This window comes from Alligator sinensis, unplaced genomic scaffold (genome assembly GCF_000455745.1).
Source record: "Alligator sinensis unplaced genomic scaffold, ASM45574v1 scaffold915_1, whole genome shotgun sequence".
Lineage (NCBI taxonomy): Eukaryota > Metazoa > Chordata > Crocodylia > Alligatoridae > Alligator > Alligator sinensis.
The window spans coordinates 157,058-180,306 of NW_005842597.1; the positions used below are offsets into that span (position 1 = coordinate 157,058).

The window sequence follows — 23,249 nt, forward strand, 5'->3', positions numbered from 1 at the left end:
CGTTGGCAATCGGCTGCTGGGAGACCCCCCTGTCAGTGATCTGGTGCCCCCCATACTCAGGTGGCACCAGTCGCTCATGTGTTTGGAGCACATCTTCAGGCTTGGGAAAGTCCAGTTGCTGGCTCAAGCCCCAGGGCTGTGCTTTTCCTACCCCTCCCACCATGCCTGGGAACAAGGCTATTTTTTGGCTCCCTGGCCCCTCCCCTCACCCCAAAAGGACAACCCACCCCACAGACCAACCAGCCTTCCCCTTCTTCCCCCCCCGAGACTGCCAAATCTCTGACCCTGCAACCTGCTCCTGGTGCTGGTTTTATCATCATTTACTGGTACTAGGAGCCAACTAAAGTAAGTCGAGGTAGGGGGAGGAGTGGACAGGATCAAGGAGGGTTGGTTCACCAGGGCGTTGTTTGTCTAGAGGTGGAGGGGGTCGGCATCTAAAAATAGCCCCTGGTTGGTGGGGAGAGCCTCCATATCCCACCAAGCCTCCTCCTGCAGAGCCACCATCCTTCTCAATTCTACCACCCCACCGCTCCCCAATCTACCCACCTCTCTCCCCTCCTCCCGACTTTCCTCACATCAGGTTTCTAGCACCTGTATACTTACTAAGTTAGATTGGGGCCATTTTTAACTCGATCTAACCCCCAAACTTCTAGATGCATTGTCTGTATGAAGCCTTAACGTTAACGAGCCAAGCACATTTAGCTAGACTTCCAGTTGGGGGTCACAAAATACAGCACCTTTTTTCCTGCCCAAATGAAAATTGTCTGATTTTGATTTAAAATCAGATATGAAAACAGAGCTCTTGCCTTGACTATGCCTGAAACTGTACTTTCACTGCCTGAAAAGCTTTGTGGAAGATTTACATTTAAACTACCAATATTATCCCAAGGCAGAGAAGTTTCTGTGGGATGCAAATCACATGTGGAGCAAAGTCTTTTGTATATGAAAGTTTTTGAATGATGGGGAAAAATGCTATCTGTTTCTATACTTTTCCTGTCTGGTAGAGCTCCTCTGGGGTTGACTGTGTCTCTGTCTCTGTCTGAATGGAAGTCAGGCTTGGTACTGAGCAGAGAACCATGCAGAGGTAATTTGTATCCTAGAATGAATATTATTTTTGTTCAGGTACAATTAGACTTGGTATTGGTATAGAGATATAGATTAAAGCTCAGACATTTTCCAACAGCTGTACAACCAACTGACAAATCACTTGGTGGTACTGTTGTCATACTTTTGGATGAACATTAGAAAACAAGCCATAAACAGCCAAGCAATTTATTTTGATTCATTTGCAATTTCCTTTTTAAATCAGTATTCCCATAATACATTCCACCTGCTTCACACTGGTTCACTGGTAGAAGAGGGGTATGACAATTCAGGACAAACTAGCTTTAAAAACACCTCTACCACAGCTATTAACATTCCCATGGGAAGCTGAGGATTCTTGGAATACCACCTTGTTCTCAGATAGAAAAGCTATACATGTTAAATGCCTCATTTGCATGTGACATCAATAAAATAATTGCATAATGTTCCCAGCTGCTTTTACACAACCAAAATTGTCACGCATAGGGCCAGATCCTCAACTGCCATACATTTTCACATCTGTATTTTCAATGGAATTGCATCAGTTAATACCAGTTAAGGATCCACTTTCAAATCTCTTTTTGATTCTTTTCAGGCTAACATATCTGGGAGAACAGTGGGGAATGACAAACTAGGGGCACGAGAAAAATAAGGTTGCAGTGCAGCTAGTAAAAACTAGATTTTTTTATACTGAATCATACCCTTGACTTCAATTACATACCTCTGCACTTGAAGTAAATAGGTAATAGACTGTACCCTTTTAATACATTTTTAAAATTAAATATTTCCTCTAAAAATTATCTGGATCTTAAATACATGTAAACAAACAGATAAAAATAGTAAGAGGCCCTTGTAAGCATCACAGAGGTTGTATCCATGCAAATGTATCTTTATTTGATGCTTTACTTTTTCTTAAATTGGGAGTTAGGAAAGTTGGATACACCTTAAATTCAAGAGAGTCTTATATTTGAAGGAACATGGTACAACAATAGATTAACAGCAGGTATGTATGGCATGGAGATAAACTGGAGTTTAGAATATGGAACAATAATTAGTAGACTGGGTTTTCTTTAATTCATAGATGATTTCCTCACCCTTCATAAAAAGGGATTCACATTAATAATATAATGATTTTGTTAACATTGTAAAATAGTCAAAATTAACAAAAACACAGATAAAAGCTGGTTTCTAATGAAAAAAGATTTTACCTTCATTCCTGGCTCTTGGTTTGTTGCAGGAAGAACCAATAGCTTTGCTTCCAATTTGTACATAAAACTGAACTAGTCTGTTAAAAACAATCAAAAGCCTCATTAGAAAATAAATCTAATATTGATAATATTTTTTACTTTTCCTAATTGATGATGATTGTTTAATTATATCATTATTGAGTGCTGTTTATTTAGTTAAAGTTTCCATTGAAATAAAACAATCCATTAAGTTCTCAGAAATTCTTCCTGGGCAGGGAGTATTAAGCCCCAATAATTCATGAAGAGTTTGAGTGGTTACTTGGTACTGTGCTGAATAAATGTGCTGTCTGTAAAATGTAGTGTATCTGTGTAGTGCAGTTGGAAAGAAAAAGAATTAAAAATATCCTGCTGAAACATTTTAATGTAGCTTGTGTCAATAAAACAACGGGACTTCTGTCCTTGTGAAATGACTGTCTAAGAGCTCAATACAGGGCTTTCTTAGGTGATGGGTTAAAGCTGCTGTATCTCTGGAGTTTCTAATAGCTCTTGTGAGAACGATATGAAAGAAGGATTAAGCTAAAACATTTATTACTATTTTTGAAATTTTACCAAGCAAATCAGAATCCCAGTACATTGCATATATACAGGCGAGTACTGAAAGGTCTCTCTAGCCCAGTATCCTTTCCCTGACAGTGGCTAATGCTTCAGAGCTAAGTGCTAAACCCTTTCAGGAGGCAGATATGAGATAATCTGAAATGTATATGAGAAATGTATATATGTATGTATGTATGAGAAATGTATAACAAAATATGTAGTAATAATTAATTAGGGTAATTCTGGATGTTTTGATATCCCGTCCATTTTTTAATCTTAAATTCTTGGCCTCAATAATTTCTTGTGGCCATGAATTCCACAGTTTAATTACATATTTTTTGAGAAAATACTGTATATCTCTTGACTTGGAATCTCCCACATTGTAATTTAACTGAGTGCTCTATATTCTCAAACTATGAGGAAGGGAAAGCAGAAGCTCCTACTTTGCCTTTTATATGGCATTAATTATTGTATATCTCTCCTTTTTCATCTTTTTTGTATGGTGAACAGTTTCTCATATGAGAATTTTTCCATGCTCTTGATCCTTCTCATTATCCTTCTCTAAACTTTCTCTAATTTTGCTGTGTCCTGCATATGACTGGGTGATCAGTACAGCATACAGCATTCCTGATGAGGCTGTAACACTGATTAATACAAAGTCATTGTAATATTTTGTATTATTCTTCACCTGAATTCTTATGCACAATAAATCTTGTTAATTTTTCTGACTATAACTGCCTCTTGTGTAGAGGCTTTCATCAAACCATTTACAGAGATAGCCATATCTCCTTGAGATGACAGAATCAATTAGAACCCAGTATGGTGTTAGAGTAATTTAAATCTTTCCCTCCAATGTGCACTAGTTTGAATTTATCAACACTGAATGAATATTCAATTAAATTATAGGGTCCAGTCTCTCAACTTTTTTAACTCTTAACTCTTTATCATCCCTCCTTCTCACAACTAACCTAAATAACTTGGTGACACCTACAAACAGTGTCCTCTTATTACTCATTTTCCTTTTCCAGATCATTAATTTAACAACAGTGGGAACTGATATGGGACTTTGAGGTCGCCAGACTTTTGCCATGATGAAAATGCCTACTGAATGCAGTTTTTCTTTTCCTGGTCAGTTTCTGATCCTTGCCAATGGTTAGTCTCTTGTCCCATGGCTCTTTAGCTTCTTCAGCAGCCACTGGGATCTAGTGAAAAACCTGGTAGAAAGCAACTCTATAAACCATTCAAACTTTTCCTTCTTTTATTTTAAATGTGCTAAATTTGGTGGGTGATTTTTTTTGGTTTATGTAAATGAAAGACTTCTCCATTCCCACTGGGCTAATTCCATTCATGGCAGAGGAGGTACCCTTGACTTGCACTAGTATTAGTGATAACAGAATCAAGCCAAAGGACTATGGCCAGGCATAATGCAGTGTAAGTGCTCCACAAACTTTACTCAAACTGCCTTGCATGAATATCACAATCTTCTTCTGTTCCTTGGGCTTCTGTAAAGCAAGCCCTGCACTGCTCAGTTGTCTAAAACTGCCTGATGCACATCTGAGGTACTGCATATTCACAGGCAGAGGCACAACAACCAGGGTCTGCATTTTGGACAGCAACAGAGGCTGGGCTGGCTAGAGCAGCTGTGACAGGGGCAAGCCTGGCTACTGCAGCTGCATCAGGGGCCAGGCTGGTTGCAGCAGGTGCCATTTTTGCACTTGCTTAAGTGGGAGCCCTGGACTGGTGTCCTGTTTGCTCATCACTTGTTACACTACTGTTCACAGGAACTAGGATGAGATTAGCAAGACCATGGTTACTTGCCTTATCCAGTGTCTAATTCTGTATCTAAAAAGCTGGAAAGGTTACTGTATTACTGCATTTACCCAACAGGACTCCATTGCCTTTTTTTTTTTTTTGAAAATCATTACCAGCCTTCTATGCATGTGTATGAAAGAGTGCCCAGGTAGTTAAACACTAGCTGGTGACAGATTTGGAAAGGGTTTGCGTCCTATAGTAAACAATTTGGCCAACAGTTTCTTGCACTGGAAAGACTAATTTTAAAAAAGGACCTGTTCTTCAGGAGGACAGGCTGCCCATCCAGTCTGTAAAGGTTTGACCCAAAACAACTCTCTGAGCCTGTTCTATAGTCATTAGCAGCAGAGTCTGCCACACAGATGGGAGCTGACTCAGCTAACAAGCCAGATGTCATCACTTAGAAAAAAATATATTCCACAGTTTTTTATCTAGCTTCTGCAGCTGCCAGGTAGGCCCCATGTGTGCCTGCACTTGCTGAGCAGATAGTGAAGGAAGTAATCAGGGACAAGCATTAGGAGCAGGAGGGAGTGACTAAATCTGTAATAAAATTGCATCCAGGTATCATATTGGCAGCCTAAGGATGTAAATGCTGCAAGAAAAATTGTGGCCTGGCTATTCTGGGCCTTCAGAAGAGTGGTAGATGGCAGTTTCCAGAACAAACCTGTGGTGTATGGCAGCATGACTTAAAAATGGCTTGCATGTAATGAATTTGCAGTTCACCTTACAGCTCCTTTTGAATTATGAGATGCACTCCACAATCCTCAGACAAAGGCACAATATTCAGGGGAGAGAAGGGGACAGACAGGGCCTGGCAGACAGGCGGACCCTTAAACTTATGGTTAACATTAAATATACTGTGTTTAAACCCACTGATTACAATAGGAATTAAACACATGCTTAAAATTAAATCCTTATTCAGGTAATCCTGGAAGTGAGATACTTTCCGGAATTGGGGCCAGGATCAAGCTGGGAGATGATCCCATGGGCTAGGGGCAGACATGCAAAAGCCTGAGCCTGAATTGATTCAATCTTTTAGATTAGTCTAACTTGGTTAAACTAAACTGGTTTCAACCATACAGACATCTCAGAAATGCAGGCACGTGGCTGCAATGGCTCAGGCTAGAAGCTGGGGGGGTGGTGATATAGCAACCCACCCTTCACTTCCACAGTGCCAGCTGAAGGGGGGCGTGGCCAGGCCCCAGCAGGATGCTCTGATTAGGGAAGGGTTTCCCCCTGCCCTTCTGAGTACCCCAGAAGGGAATTGATAAAACAGTGTTTATCATCCCTAATTCAGTGTTTATCACCCCATTGAGAAAACAATATAGGGACATTACCAGCTACCTGTTGATTCTGCCTTTGTCCCCGTCTGCCACAGCAGGGACCGTAGCCAGCATGTGGTCTGCTAGCTAATGCTGAGAAGTGTCTGTGTAAGGCAGAGGGGATGGGGGAATAATCACTGCTTAGCAGGGAGTGGGGAGGGGAGGGGGGAAGCAGGGGGAAGCCAGGCATACGCCTGCATTTTCTGCTAAGTGCTAGCCAGGGAGCAGAGGGGAGGGGCCAGCTCTGCTGTGGAGCAGAGAGCCCAGCCCAGCAAGCATGCTGGGATGCTGGGGGAGTCTGGTTTAACTTAAACCAGCAAGAGGTCTGGGACAGACATTGCATAAACTGGTTTGACCCAAATCAGTTAAGTGTCATACTACATTCAACCAGGTTTATCTCTAACCAGTTTCAGCCATTTTCAAACTGGTTTGAACATCTGTTCTGTAACAGGTTTAAACCTGTTTCAGATCACTTAAACCAGTTTATGTGTAATGTCTGTCCCTAGCCTTAGGGTCACAGCATGTTGGCAGAATGGAATTAGGATCTTGCCCAGCTCCTCCTCAGGCCTATCAGAGTGGGAGCTAAAAGGCTTCATGAATTCTCCATTTCACACATGAGCAAAAATTTGCTTGCAAAAAATGGGGTTTAATTGTGCTGAAAGTATGTCACAGGTCCACACATTTACCTGCCTGTGTGCAACAGTTGAGAGAGAAAAACTTATTTTAAATTTCTCATCATAAAATTGAATTAAGCAAGTGATATTCTGCTGCTTGCTACAATAAGATTTGAAAAGGGCTTGAAGGGCACTAATATAGGACAAACAGTAAGTTATTTTTTCAAATATACTCCACTCATTTCAGATATGCTTTCTCACCCTGAATCTGATTAAATATTCTGGGGAATTTAAAGCATGATTTCCTATTATTTAAAAAAATTTCCTTTCCCTTGCTGCCATGTGAAAACATAAAACAGCAGCAGAAGCCAACTGACTGATCACAAAGGTAAGCTGTCCACATACAAAGTGCTATTAAATGCACAAAATTAAAAGAATTTTTTTTCTCTAATTTCTTTCCATTGTGTTACTTATTACTATAATATCAGAAAAGCAAGTTTTTTGGGTGATATATTTTACTGGAAAAACTATAGTTGGGAGGGATGTTAGCCAAACTTTCAGACACAAAGGTCTTTCCTTAGGTTCAGCTTGTCTAACACATCTCCCAACTATACAATTGGTCCAATAAAAGAGATCACCAAAAAATCTTGCTTCTTCATTTATGGATTATCCTAGCTACCACAGCACTCTAACTTTCTATTATAATATCAGGATGTTTACAAACAGAAGCAAGACTGTGTACCTTACAATTACTTCTCCCTATTTCAGATTGACTGTATCTTTAATCCCATGGAAGATAAAGATCCAGCTGTGATTAGGAAGAGTTCAGCCTGAATATCTGTGTTTAGAGCAAGTAGATCAAAATGTACATAAATGTGGGGAAGTGTGCTCCTAATGCCTACTGCTTGAGAAAAATCACTCTATTTCTGGGTTTGAGAAGCCGAATGATACCATTGCTTCTTTTTTTTTGGCGGGGGGGCAGGGGGAGGGTGGAACAGCACTGGACCTGGCTCACACACCTCAGCTGTCCGAGGAAGTTAACCTGATTCTGATAACGAACATTGACTCTGACTTCTTTGAACAAATCAATCTGTAGTAGTACTCAATATACACGCTAAGTATATGTTTGAGAATAGGGCTCTATTTTAGTAGGTATCATTTGCTGGGGCAATTTTGAGAAGCATGATAACAGTTTTCTCATGCAAGTCAGGAATAAAAGGGTCAAGAAAAAGAATCACTTTGCTTCTGTAAGGTATGAGAGATTTTTTAATTAAACCTATTTGAAACTAAAGTTGTAAAATTCTTTATGCAAACATTTGCTACTAAAGAATGGTTTTCTAGTAATATAGAAACTGAAGAAAACTCTTTGTCTTCTGTAATACGACTTCTAAATGACAGGAAAAGCAATACTGAGTAATATTCACATATACATTTTAGCATGATATGATGACATTAGACATTGTATTCTGCTATTCATTACATAAATGCTGAAAACCCCCATAGGACACATAAGGACACAGAGGAATAGGTGCACCCCCTTGTGAACCATGAACAGAGTCACAGATGCACACAAATAACTGCCAGACATGTGGATTACAGAAAAAGGCAGCCGTTGTTCTATTGCATGCTGCCCCCTATGATGCTGGCAATCTTGCCAAGTCCATGGCCCACATCACATAATATAGGGGATTGTTTGGGAAATGACTGCTGAAAACTGTTAGGGTTGCTAGGGTATGAGTAGTCTGTGCAGTAGGATCCCATAGAAACCAAGGCAGCCGTATGTTTGATGATGCAGCAAAATTCTTCCTGTCAGATTTAACTCCATTTCAAATTCAACACCCCTTACAGAGGGAGGCAGTGTGTAGCAGCAGGCCAGCAGATGTTTGCTCAATAGCCATGCTATCGGGACATACAGGATTAATGGATTTTTGTAGAAAAGATAGCTTTCTACAGGGGATGAGGCCTGGACTGCTCACAGACCTTTGGCTTTGTGTTGTTCCAGGCCATGTCTCCTGCCTGTCCCATTGAGAACATCCTGCTAAGACATTGTCACCAAAAACCGAGAATCTGTATTTTCCATGTTTTCATTCCCTTGCTTTTTAACTTCATATTCCCCCTTCCAACTTTTAGTCAAGAAAGGGAAGGATTTTGTCTTGTGTTAACAAAAACAATGAAACAAACAAAAAGCAAAAACAAAAAATACAAACCCAGTTTTTCTGAAGCACGGTGTATTTCCCATCTTTAAGCTGTTTCTTAATGAAGTATTGGTTGCAGTTAAAAAAAAAAAAGAACACTTCATACCACCTTGTGTGTCTTGCTGTAATAGCCCAGGGAATGCAATAGTAACATGCATACAGTGTTTGAGGAGTGGCATTTGCTATTGACCTGATATTTGCGGTATCCAGAGGGACTGTTCTTGCTTCCCGTTTACCAGGCCCATTGAAGTAAAGAGATTTTCCGTCACTCAGGGTTCCACAGCCTGTCCCAACCTGACCTCCAGTTATCTTGTACCAGAGAGGGCTCAGCTTCCTCTCAAACCTGTCGAACATCTCACTGTGATTAGGTACATTAGACACACAGGTTCCATGTGAGGCTTCAGAAGAAAAAAAATATATAGGAGATGCTTTGTTGAAACAGTGCTGAACAGTAAAAGTCGGATTCAGTAAATTGACAAATGGTATAATTTCTTACATATATTAGACTTGGATGAGGAAGCCCCATGATAAAAGGATTTGTACTTTCATTTAATACTTTTTCTAGCCAAAATAAGGATCCTTTCCCTAAAATCCTTTCTAAGAGTGGCAGGATGTTTAACAGGTGGAAAATGTCCATAGTTTATACTGATCAGACACAATTTTAGTTAACAGAAAATAATTTTCCTGTTGTGTTTGTTTAAACAAATTAAACCAACAACATGCTGTTGCAGAGGGTTTAAAAGAATAGCATATGCAACTGGTTGTGCCAGTCACAGTTGGTTTTTTGTTGTTGTTTCTGCATAAAAACCCTTGAAACCACAAATGAACAGAATTTTTCACAGAAGGCCTGTCATAACATATGCTCATTTCTTGTCACATGCCATCTCAAGGCCAGGGGACTGAAAACAGTAGGAATTTGTTTGAAGATTGTCCAAAAAAATTCTAAGCAGACTTTTTAGTTTATAATATTTTCTCCAGATTTCTCTTTTATCTTTAGGTCTCTTCCCATTTATATGGATGACAATGTTCAAAGTTTATAATGGTCAGAAAATATCACTAGTATGCATGTATTCTTGTAATGTTTCACTTTGTCAGTGCTTGATGCTGAGCTCATGAACTGTGTTCTTACTCAAGCAAAAAGATTTTCACTAACAGCCCATGAGTTAAAGACATCATAATTAGATGCTACATTTTATACAACTCATCCAAATATTTTACAGCAATAACATGTAATAAATGTAGCCTTACCTGTATAGCCCAAGTCACAAAAACAGACTCCAGAAACACAGTCCCCATGACCACTGCAATAATTAGGACAAGGCTCTGAGATGTAAACTCCATCTAAGCCAAAAGGGGGCACATTTTTGTGAGAACTGCTCTCTTGGATCCAGCGAAATCTAGTTTTACTGTGGAAAATGATAACCAAAGGCACAGTGTTACCGTTGATTGCTTTCAGACCCCTTTGTACACTTCATGCACTGCCTCAAGTTGGAAATCAAAAGAAGCCTTTTCTAGAACAGCCCTTACACATGAGATGCAAAGATGTGCTTGGAAAACACTAACTTTTCTTATACTTTTGTGAAATTTCTCTTATGATTTTTCCTTCCAGACAGTTTCTTCTACACATTTTGACCTTCTGCATTTTCCTGACACTATAACCCGCAATGTGGCATAAAGGGTGATTGTGTGGCTTTATCAGTAGGCAAGAATGAAATGAATTGTTGCTGTCTTTGAAATTTGACTCCTTAGAGTTTTGGAAATGCTTTATCCACTTAGGGATTTGGCACAGGTTACCTGTATAATGTCAGTAATGTGTGGAATGTTGTAATGTCATAAAATGATTGCGTTTTTAGAGTAGTCATAGATTTCATAGATTTTTAGGGTCAGAAGGGACCTCAGTAGATCATCGAGTCAGACCCTCTGCCCTGGGCAGGAAAGAGCACTGGGGTCAGATGACCCCAACCAGGTGCTTGTCCAGTCTCCTCTTAAAGACCTCCAAAGTAGGGGATAAAAATACCTCCCTTGGAAGCCCATTCCATATTTTGGCAACCCTCACCATAAAGAATTTTTTCCTAATGTTTAATCTAAATCTGCCCTCCATCAGTTTATAGCCTTTGTTCCTAGTAACCCCAAAGGGTGGCCTGGTAAACAGAGAATCCCCTATTCCTTGCTGCCCCCCCTCCCCCTTCTCCCCCCAATGAATTTACAGATGGCCACAAGATCTCCTCTCAGCCTTCTTTTGCAGAGGCTGAAGAGATTCAGGTCCCTCAATCTCTGCTAGTAGGATCTTACCTGCAGGCCCTTAACCATACGAGTAGCCCTCCTCTGGACCCTCTCAAGGTTATCCACATGTCTCTTAAACTGTGGTGCCCAGAACTAGATGCAGTATTCCAGCTGCAGTCTTACCAATGCCACATAAAGGGGAAGCATCACCTCCTTGCACCTGTTCGTGATGCACCTTCTAATACATGAGCGTATGGTTGACTTTACTTATCACTTCGTCACATTGATGACTCATGTTCATTTTGGAGTCAACTATGACTCCGAGATCCCTTTCTGCTGTTGTGCTGCTTAGAAAGTCACCTCCCAATCTGTAGGTGTGTTGGTGATTCTTTCTCCCTAGATGTGGCACTTTGCACTTATCTTTGTTAAACTGCACCTATTCTGTTCTGCCCACATTCCCAACCTGTCCAAATCTGCCTGAATACACTCCCTGCCCTTCAGTGTGTTTACCTTGCCCCATAATTTGGTGTTGTCTGTGAATTTGGACAGAGTGCTTTCCATGCCCGCATCCAAGTTACTAATGAAGATACTGAACAGCACTAGTCCAAGGATCAAACCTTGGGGAACTGTACTACCCACATTTTGCCAGGTCGAATATGACCTGTCCACCACCACCCTCTGGGTCCATCCTATAAGCCAATTCTCCATCTACCTGACCATGTAATAATCTACGTCACAACCGCTTACGTCTGGTGAAGGCCTTGGGTCCTTTCAGACCTGCATAACTGATTTGCTACTAGGGGCACTGACAGATGTGCAGCATCCTGGTCTAACTCATGGCACTTCACAGAAAGCGCCATAAGTTAAACCAACCCTCCTGACCCAACAGATGTTTACTATTGGATTGGGAGAATGGGGGATTGCACTGTGCTTTGGAGCTGATATAACTGAGGCGTGTGTGCAGCTTCTCTTCCCTAGCCCTGTCCTTCCCACTCCCCCATAGCTTCAGTGTTGTCTGTGTGATGGGAGCAGGGGAGAAGGATGGGGAGGGAGCTCATGCTGGGGTAGTTTGCCAAGCCTGTGCTGAAGTGTGGGCAGGTGGATTGGAGAGAGGGCATGGGTTGGGGGGGCTGGCTGGCTCTGCAATTAAATGCTGAGAGGGCTGAAGGGGGTGTGGTGGGGCAGGGTTACTAGTAGAGGTTTGAAGGGTGGGAAGGCATAGAGTAGCTGAGAGCTGTGTATCCTGAGATGCTGGAGGAATGAAAGTAAGGCATTTTATTTCTCCAGAGCATCCATACAATACCCTGGGATTACCTGGGCAAAGTGAATCAAAGATCAACCTCAGCTGTAGTGACATCTCTCTCAAACATTTAGACAGTACTTATGGCAGTTTTACACCCCTTAACTAGTGACTGCTCTCATTTTAGATGCCTTTATGACACTTTTAAGGTAACTTGTGCGAAGGCCCTTATTCATTGCTGAGCTGCTTGTTACATTTTGAAATTCCAGAAACTCATTTGGTATAGTACTTTAAAAAAATTATAAGGATGAGGAATTTGATGTGATGTGATGGTGATGTATCTTTGCATGTAACATTGTCTGAATTGGCCAATAACAAATTCACTTATAGGGCTTTGGATAGCTGAACTGAAGTGTAAGCATCCTTTCTCTTGATTATAGTTAAGTCACAAAGCTATTCCCTAAAAACAGTGGCCAGACTTTCAACTGGTATATACTAGCAAAGCTCTGTTGATTTCAGTAGGTCTATGCCAATTTACTACATCTGCCCCATTGCTTAAGAAGTTTGTCAAAGAAAAAAAGCAGCTAGAGGATAGCAGCCAGGGACTGCCTTTCCATTGGATTTACAGGAGCTAGTTAAGGATCTGGGAAGCTTTCCAAGTCTGAGTCTCTTGTTAGATGAAAGTCTCATCTCATTTTCCCACCTGTGTGTATTCATCATGTGAAACATGCCATGTTTCTGACTCACCCATAGGAATGGGATCTGGGATGGGTCAACTGGGAATATGTGTCCACAGGTTCAGAGGTTAATTGATTTTACCCCTTATTTTACAGAAAGTCTGTAGCAGAACTGGGATCTTGTGGATTAAACACAAGAGCATTCTTACTATATTGCCTGATATGTAATGTATCTATTCTTTCTTGTTATTATCCATTGGTCTAGTACCCAGGTGATGAACAAGACATTTTTAGCATCAACGTTTTAGTACATTCTACCAGCTAATAATATGGTCAGGATAACCCATTAACTTTGAACTCTGAACTGGGACAAAACTAGTACAATGTTGACATGCACAGCACATACACTGTGTACGTTCAGTATTGACAGTCTCCCATCTGTAATGCTCATCTGTTGAATAGATGATACAGTGGTAACTTTTTGTTTTGGTTCTGCTGTTTTCTTCTGATTATGTTACTGAACATAATGCCAAACAGATTGCTGCTATTGATTCTGTGCTGCTTGTTTTGGGTAAATCAAATCAGCTGGTGTCAGATTTGTGTGACTTAGCACCTGTTCTTATTGTCTAATTACTGAAAAATACTTATTAGGGTACACATGATAATCTGACTCCTCCGGTAAAGATATTGCCTTCTCTTGTGATACAGCATGCCATATACTGTACATCGTTGCAGTTAGAGAAGGGTAAAAACCTAGTCTTAGTCTGATATGGCAGGAAGTGGAAGATAGCAACAGCATAGGTATACTGGGGGAGACAGATGAGAGGACAGGAAATCTCAGTATGTTCAGGTAGGTGCGTTAGCAGATGACTAGCTTTAGAGTGATAAAGGAAGGATATTTCTATGTAACATTTTAGAGGGTAGCCAAGCTCAGGAGTTTTTACTATGTGATACAGAAAACCTGGAAATAGAAATAAGAAATTGCATGAAAGTTCAAGTAAAATTCACAAAAAGTCCTGCCTGATGAGGCTTGTTTGACATTTTCTCATTTGTACAGGTCACCCAGAAATTTTATATGCTAGCAGTGTGACACTGCTTTGACACAATGATGATGGGCACTGAAAATGCTTTTTTTTTTTTTTTTTGATACCTGTGCTTGTTGTGGAATAGAACTTAGATTTACACCCATCTCTCTCTCATTTTGGGGTTGGGAGGATAATCTGACCACTTTGTGTTATAGCCTCTGTGGGCATGTCCAGACAATTGCGCACATGCAGCATGAAAGGAGTGGGGCAGTACATGTGAAGGCAGCATGCACTGCCTGAAACCAGAGCCTAGCCAGATGGAGCCATCCTCTGGCTGCGTGCCACGCTCCACATGACGGATTGCCGCTGCTGGAGCCTGGGAGGTCCCGAGGACCCCAGGTAATGCAGCTAAGACCTGTCCAGGTGCTGACTCCAGCCTCCCCTATGCCAGCCAGGGCAACTTGCCACACACCAAAGCAAACGTGAATGGGCAGTCCCCAGGGACAAGTAGCAGTGGCACAAAACAACGGCCAGAGGATGGCAGCCAAGGGCTACCTTTCCATTGGATTTACAGGTGCTAGTTAAGGATCTGGGAAGATTTTCAGGTCTGAGTCTCTCATTAAATGAAGTTCTCATCTCATTTTACCATTGTGCCACTGCTATATGTCCCTGGGGAAATGTATGTGTGCACATGTCTCACATGTTCTGTGGGTACATCCAAACGAGCACACACGTGCACTTTGTGGCACCTCAAAGCTGTTTGAGGCTCCGCAAACTGCATGCAGCTCACATGCACCTGTTTGCCATGCTGCTAATTTGCAATGCAGTGCCAAAATTTAACACAGGGAGATCCCAGTGCCAAAAAACCCCACTACAGAAAGAAGTGGTGCAGCACGTGCCACTGGAAACAGAGCCTGGCTGGCCAGAGCTATGTCTGGCTCCCAGCTAGGCTCTGAGCAGCCAGATTGGCACTGCTGATACCCCAGGAGGCCCCCAGGGACCCAGGTAAAGCTGCTGGAATCAGCCGCCCCTACCCAACCTGGGTCAATTTGCCACGTGCTGGAGCATGTGTGCCCTGGGACAAAAAGCAGTGGTGCAAACATGCCGTTGCTTTTTGTGCTGCAGGAAATGTGCACCCCTGCATGTGTGCACTTGTCTGGATGCACCTTGTGTGTTCCACAGTCTCAAATGCTCATCATCATCCAATGACATGGCATATTATAGAGCAACTCAAATACTCTTCTAGTTTTTCTTTGCTTAGTAGAAAGTGTTTTTGTAAAATTAATCCTATTGAAATGGCTTATCTGATTCATGTGACTTATCACTCTCTTGCTGGCATTTCTGACCTAACTGATAAGCCTAAAGAAAGGTAGAACTATGATAAAGAGATGTATGGAATATTAAAATGTTGTGCTTGTTTCTGTTATGGTTCCTTGTTGCCTTGTAATTTAATTTTATAGCTTGTTCTAATGCTTTTAAAAAAAGGCTTTACTTTTTTTGCATATCAACATATTCTTTATGGAATATGGATTTTTAACTCTGTTCTGGTTTCAGCTTTCAGCATTTTACTAGCATAGGTTCAAAGTGTAGAAAACAGGTTTACATGTACCATATATTACAAAATTAAAGATCTGCAGTACCTGGCTGCAAGAGATCTTGGAATGACAATAGTAATTCTTGTCCAATCCTCAAAGTCTCCTGTGTAATAGATAGTTGGTTCACTCAGCTCTCGAGAACTTCCTTCACACCCTTTGATTCCAGGAGATGCAGGATAACAGCCCTCCTTCACAAGTGACCAGAATAGGCCAGCATCATGGGAATACTGAAGCAGAACTGGAGCAGAACTACTGTACTGGTTAGTGCAACCAATGTTAAGCTGCAAAAAAATGGGAGTAAAAAGGAGTAGGTTAGATATGGGACATGTAGACTTACATGTATATGTATGTTGTTAATTATCAACCACATCAAATTTAAAATTTTAAATTTGTGAGTCTAAATTCTACACACATTTGGAGACTGGAAACCAATCACTAAATTTTGGAACCTATTTCCTACACACTTGGCATTTTGCAGTAAAAAACCTTCCTATATCTTTGTTGAGGTTATTAAATTCAGCACAAAAGACATTTTATGGACATAAAACATCCCTGGAATAATGCCATGTACTTTTATATCCACAGTACAGAGCAGAGGTTCCAAATAGTATTGGGCTGGCACGATATTGCTGGTACTGTATTACTTTCTTTTCATCAGGAAAGCAAAGATTCAGGGAAGCCTTTAAACAAAGTGAAGCACTGTGTCAGACTAAAAAATACTGTGGTGAAGAATACTGGAGCTTCTATAAAGGCAATATACCAGTGTTGCCAACCCCAAATGCTCAAAAAATATGAGCCAGGTTCCTAATTATGAGATTGGCATAAAATAATGGGATGTTTACATAATGGCATAACTGAAGGAGCTGGGATTTTAAGAAAAAACACAGTACCACAAGATTCACAAGCAAATTGTGAGGATTAGCAGCACTAGCATATAAATCTGCATATAAAATAGGATAGACTAGAATACATTCAAAAAGTCACCATCTCTTCTAAAAAATCCTGTTCTGGAACCTTACATGAATAGCCTCTGGCTTCATTGCCTGTGACTCTTATGCAGGTGGATGAGTGGGAAAGGTGCAAAGTACACTCTCTATCTTTGCTCACCCCACACAAGGGTCTAGGGATAATGACAACCCTTGTGCACAGTCCATCACAGAGCGTGCATTCCCCTGAGTGCACACATGCGGTCTGCAGCAGTGCAGATCCATCTTCAGTGACACAACTCGCAAGCACTGTACATGCAAGCACTCACTGCACTCCTAATTTGCAGCACGGTGGGGTTTTTTTGACATGGGAAGATCCTGGTGCCAAAAACCCAGTGCCAGAAAAAAGTGGGGTGGCACATGTGACAGCAGCAAGTGCTGCCCAAAACTGGAGCCTGGCCAGCCAGAGCCATGCTCTGCATGCCTGGATTACTGCTGCTGGAGCTCTGGGAGGCCCCCAGGATCCCAGGTAAGGCTGCTGGGACCAGCCCAGGAGTTGGCCCTAGCCTCCCCTAACCCAGGGCCAGGGCAACTTGCTGTGTGCCAGAGTGTGTGCAGGGACATTTCCCAGGGACAACAAGTCATGGCACAAATATGCTAGTTGTCCCTGGATAATGCACATTCCCACACATAGGGATGCACCCAGAGAGGGGAATACGATGTGGGACGGTGTAGCCTGCACATTCCACCTGCATGCTTGGAGGTACTAAGAAGAACAGTTGGTGTCCCTCAACACACATCCCACTCAGCTTTCCAAATAGGTGTTCATCCCTGAGCATGAAGTGACATGCTAAAGTCAAACTAATCTTTCTCAGTCTTATCCACTGACTTTAATGGGATGCATGCAGGCTAGCAGTACAGGATCAGTCCCCACAATGTATTTGATAAAGCTGAAATACTAACACCAATTCATGTGAAAAAGGAGTGTATATTAATATATTTTCCTATTAGTTTGAAGCTACTAATTTCAGTTTTCAAACTATTATAAGTGTAATATTAGAAAACTGAAATTAATATTCACTACTGCACTACAGAAATGATCTAATATGAAATATATAAACTGGCAGAAGAGTAGTTGCACCTGAGCTTACCTAGACAAAATGATTCCAGGCAGTTCTTGACAATGGAAGCTTCACAAGTTCATGCAGCACTTCAATGCATGCTTAGAGATAAGCATGTCAATGGAACTTAAGCATGTACTTAAACTGAAGTACCTGCCTAAGAGCTTTCTTGAACAGTTAGCTGTGTTTGTCTGAAGTCAGGCAGAAGGCAGGACAGTGTGGCACCTTGTACACTAATTCACTCAGACAGGCATCAGCTTTCATAAGATACAGGCTGCTTTGTCAGATGCCATGAATGGACTTGCAGAGAGCAGAGATACTAAACAGAAAGGAGTAAGGGCATTTCAATACAAAGGTTAGGGAAAGGGGAGAAAATGAGGGGCACTGCTGAGACTCACCTTCAACTCACCTTTGCCTCTCCTAGCAGTGCTCCCTCCTTTCTTCCCCCTTTGCTTATTCTTTGTATTTAAATGACCTAATCCCTTTCTGCAGAAAGAGGTAGTTAGCCCTGTTAGTCTGAAGCCAGGCAGAAGTCAGGGTGGAGATGCAGTTTATAGATTAAGTGAATCAGAGATGCATAAGACTGTGAGCTACAGTTTACTTCATCAGATGCTGGGCATGTAGTGAGTTGTGGCTCATGAAAGCTTATGCATCTCTGATTCACTTAGAAAGGAATAAGGTAGGGTAGAGGTGCACCTTAAAGACGATTTCATATCCCTGTTCTTTGCAAGTTTATTTATAGCATCTGATGAAGTAGACTGTAGCCTATGTAAGGTCATGCCTCTCTGAAAGAATTTTTGGTTTACATTACTGTGCTAAAAAATTTCAGAAACATAATGTATTTGACTATTATTAAATATTGCTTTATTTAGACTATGTTAGTATGCCTGGACCTCTGCCACGTATAATGCTTATGGAAGCATTATTTTGTCAGTCAAATGGAAAAAAAATGTGTCAAGATGTGAGTAGCATAGTTTTCTGGTTAAATGTTATTTATATATTCAAGTTTTTATCTATTTTTTTACAGTTTTAGGAACAATGTAATTAACACTGATGCAAGCACTGTTCTCAGTTTGCTTAGCATTTTATTAGCATAAACTTTTAAATGGAATGAGATTATTTTACAAATCCCCTTATTTCTAGCTAACTTTCCTATTTATAGAATGGTGGGAATTATATTTGAAAAGCTGCCTGTAAACATCTGATCTCTTTAATAATTCCACTTGTAAATTATTCAGTGCCTGTATCCACCAATTATGTAAGGACCATGTATTTGTGGCTAGCTCATTAAAATTGCATTGCAACCAACCTCCAGAATTCACCAACGGGATTTCATTATAAACTCAATAAAATTTTGATTAGGGTTCAGAAACAACATCTTGTCAGAGCAAAGCCACTTTTTTTTGAGTCTATATTCTGATGTATTGTTAAAGCACAGAAAATTTTGTAAGTCCTTTAAAGAAGAGAATACTAATTAGAGCCTCTATTCACTTATACAATAAAAGTAAATTGTTTGCGAAATCCACATCCAAGAATAGAATAGCCTGTACATCCTTAGTTTTATGTATAAAAAATTCCTCATGCCACACAGAAGCTTTGTTATCATTAAGTATCAAATAGGATAATTTAGGGGAGGACTTTATCCCCTCTATTGCAGAAGCACTTCCTGATATGTAGTGGGATATAAAGACTATTACTTTAAGTCACTTCTGAGGATCGTTATACAATGACAAGCTTTTAAGATTTGTTTTGGTAGAACAAACAAAGCCCTCCTGCTCCATACTTGTTGTAATGTCTTTCTTTTATAGAAGACAAAGTTATTTATTTGAGCAGTACCACATATTTATGTCCTTTGCATCTTTCACACAGATAGAAATATAATAATTTAGTGACCAGGTTGCAAATTTAATCTCACAGGTAGATTTTATTCATGTGATCAGACCTGCTGAGATCAGTGATTCCTTTTCATTTGTCCACGTCTTAATCTGATCTAGTGAGATTTATAGTAAAAGAATACCTTAAACTGGAGAACGTATCCAGGTTTCAGTGTTAAATCCCGAGTCACTGCAAATCGGTCCCCATCTGATTTACCAAATAGCATGGCTGATGGTGTGGCAGAACAGAAACTTTCATTTTTGACCATTCCCTCGTTAGCCAACATCAGCCACACACTGAGCTGGTTCATAGGATAATCAAAAGCTGGTTTCTCATAAAAGTTCTGGTGGAAATGAAAACAAAAACAATGACAAAAAATGCCAGTGCCTTGCAACATGACATCCTGATAAGCTACCTTTCAAATACATTTTTCTGACTTGATTCTTGGAATGATATGTATGTAAACTATTTAGTATCATTGGGTGCATCTACACATGCTATTAAATGCAAAGCAATAAACACCGGTGAAGTTTGTGCCGGAGTTTATTTCTCTTGGGTGCCATGTTTACCTGTGTTCCTGGGACCACAGCACATTGAGCCAGGTTGGAGCAGCCCCAGCTGATATGAGGTCCGGGGGGCCAGCCTGCCAGCTCGTGGATGCTCTGACCTGGCTCAACATACTGTGGTGGGGCTGGCTGGGGCACAAGGGTGCAGGGGCTAGCTGGTAGGCAGCCCCTGTACTGAAGCATCCTTGTGCCCCAGCCAGCCCCGTCAGTGTCTACACGTGCATTGCAGTGCACTAAATACCACTGCTGTAGGATAGTACCTGTTTTGAAAAGTACTAACCTATGATGATGTTTATTAGTTTACTGTGACCTAATAGGGCTATGAATGTAGATGCTGAGACTTTATTGCAGAGCCAATTAGGCAACTCTGCAGTAAACACCTCATGTAGATGCACACATTATGTTCTGAAAGGGGCCTCATTATTTGCAGGCAAGGATATTCCTACAAATATTACAGTTTCTTTAGTGGTAACCAATCCATTTTAAATGACTAAGCCTTGGTACATCCCATTTCTTTAAGGTACCTGCAGACTAATATTGCTGATTACCTGTGGTAAAGTTGGGTTAATGACGGGAATGATGCGCTTCTGCTTTTCTGACAAAATGATGATATCATCAATGGCCCACTGGTCATAACCTTCTCCTGAAAACACTGGCTGCCACCAGCGGAATCTAGTGCAAGGAGTCTTTGCAGCGGCAGGAAGCTCGAGATAGACAAATCTACAAGAAAAGATTTGGGCAGAACTTCATAGAACACTCAGTTCTTAAAGAGGAATATGAAATGTCACACAGCAGAGGGAAGAGGCCACAAAAAGCTAAACTAATTTTATAGGTGGGAAGCCCTAGAAATATTCCAGATCTTCCCTATCTGTAAAACTTGAATAATGCTACTTCCCTTCTCCTTTTCCCCTTGCTGGAAACTTTTAGTGAAAAAAAGCTACATATGTTTTACAGAATGAGGTTAGGGTCAAATCTGTTTCTGCCAATGTTCAACGTTCCTTTAAGACTTCCATCAGGTAGCTCTGAAATCCCTAGTTTTTGGAGGTGGGCTTAAAATTTGGCAGTGGGCTTGCTAGGGATCAGAGAGAAGCTTGAGAAATCCAGCTGAATTTTGCTAAGTTACACGCCTCTGAATCTCTCCATTCAAACATGCTTAGCAGAGGTTTATTAGAAGTTAGTAGCTAAATGCTCTGTGTCAAAGGGACAGGTCTCAAAGGTAGCCATAATGCGCTCTGGTGGCCTCATGAATCCTGCCTTACTCTGGCTCTGTGTATCCTCCCTCTTCATTCTTGCCTGCCATGCCACGCTGGAAATATATATATGTATTTTTAAAAAGGAGGCTGCCCTAGAGTCCTAGAGTGAGTCTTAGTCAGCCTTCACACCCATTGGTCCCTCTCAGACCCCAATGATCCCAATCATTTCTCACATCATGCCAGTCTTCCTGGCTCATATGTGCACCTCCAAGGGCACCTGTTGCTTTATGGGCTATCCTTGGCCTCTGATCCTCTCTTACAACCGTAACCATGCCTTACAGGTGTTATGAATCAATGACCTTGGTGGGCACCTGACCACCACCTAATGTCATGCCACCTTAGGTATCTTACCCTTTTGGGGGCCTCGGCCTTCACAGCTTCTTCCCCTTTCCTCTCCCTAGTTCCCTTTTTGCCTAGGTCCACTGTGCTGTTCTTGACTTCGGGGTCCCAGCCTTTAGCTTGCCCCTTTGGGCACTGGGACCCCAGGCCCTGGTCTCTGTCCATCTTTGGGTAACAGGCCTCTGGCTCTATGTCTCTGCCCCTCTTGAGCACTGGGCCCCTAGCCCTGTCTATACTCTGGCCCTCTTGGGCACTGCTTGTTTGTGCTAGGACCCACCACTGGTAGGGCTTCAAAACCACATGTCCCGCAGGCACCCTGAAGCTGCTGCCCTGCTCCAGCAGGCCTCAGCCTTTAAGTGCCTCTCTGGCACTGCTGGAACCTCCTAACCACCCCTTTCCTAGTCCCACCCAAACTGCCAGGATAACTAAATGCCAAGGAGCAGCAACTACTTCACATAAACATCCCCTTCTGGGTAAACCAAACCTCAACAAAAGAGATAACATATTACCAATTTAAAAGAAGGAAAGCTATCACTCCCTCAGAGTAAACAACCAAACACCAAAGCAGCCCCACTCCTGGGTCCTTCCTGCTTCCTATTCCTCAAGTGTTCGGCTCTGGCCTCAGGTACTAGCTCACCTACAGCCAGCTTGCTGCAAGACACCTGCCTCGGCCCTGAGCCCTCTGGCTCTGCTAAAAACCCTAAATGCTCTGGCAGCAAAATCAAACTCTTCTCATCTTGGGGTCTGGCTCCTTGTAAGCCTTCAACACCTTACAGTGCACATTGCCACTGAATTTCAACCAGCTGCTCCAGCTACAGTCACCCCAATCCAGAGCTCCTTCCCTAATAGCCTGCAGGGCCAGTCTGCCTGCCATGGTTCAAGCCCTGGGTTTATGCATCTCCCAGGCATGGCCCCTTTCCATTCAGGTGATCTCCCTGGGTGGGCTACAGGTGTCCCTTAATTGGGCTTGCAGGCTCAACTCTGTGGCAGCTTTCTGTGACTGTCTAGCTGTTGCAGCAGTGCTTTACTTGCAATATCCTAGCTGTATTATGGCAGAGCCATTAGCTTGGCACTAGATGCTTATGGCTTTCAAACCTCCCCCCAGGGCCCTGTTTTTTTGGAGCTTCTACCAGGCAGTCTTCCCCAGCTGTGGTTCTCCGAACTGCAGTTTCCCTCTCTTCAAATAACCACTGCCAGAGGTGCTCTGTTACACTCTGCGTATTACCTCTACAATTAACATGCTTCAGCCAGAGTAGCAGATGCTGGGCATGACTGAGAGCAGAGATTTCCCTTCTTGTGCTCTCATTGCTCTTTTTGCTGAAGCTCAGACAATGTGGGGGAGAAGAAAGAAAAACCTGACAAGTAGGGCTATGTGAAGCTTTGGGTGCTGATTTGATTCAGAGGAGATTGGGCTTGACTCGGTGGCCGAATCTCCAAATCCAAATCAAATCAGGAGACCCATTAAAAGGTCCAAATTGATTCAAAGCTCTCCGAATCTATTCGGAAAAGATTCGGAGAGGTTTGGAGATTCAGGCAGTCCCTGCTGGCTGCAGCAGGGAGCTGGACCCAGACTCCATGCTGGTAAGTAGGGGGTGGGGGACAGGG

General features: G+C 41.8%; 1 protein-coding gene across 1 annotated transcript in view; it reads right to left on the minus strand.

Annotated features, from left to right (window-relative positions):
* Positions 1-23,249, minus strand: part of RELN (reelin) — a 479,029-nt gene that overhangs the window by 97,183 nt on the left and 358,597 nt on the right. Inside the window, exons 26-31 of the mRNA XM_025214714.1 lie at positions 20,601-20,772; positions 19,629-19,829; positions 15,610-15,845; positions 10,053-10,210; positions 8,995-9,202; positions 2,292-2,368 (exon numbers count right to left, since the gene is read on the minus strand). Of these exons, the coding sequence (XP_025070499.1) occupies positions 2,292-2,368; positions 8,995-9,202; positions 10,053-10,210; positions 15,610-15,845; positions 19,629-19,829; positions 20,601-20,772 (1,052 nt within the window). The remainder of the gene's footprint in view (positions 1-2,291; positions 2,369-8,994; positions 9,203-10,052; positions 10,211-15,609; positions 15,846-19,628; positions 19,830-20,600; positions 20,773-23,249) is intronic.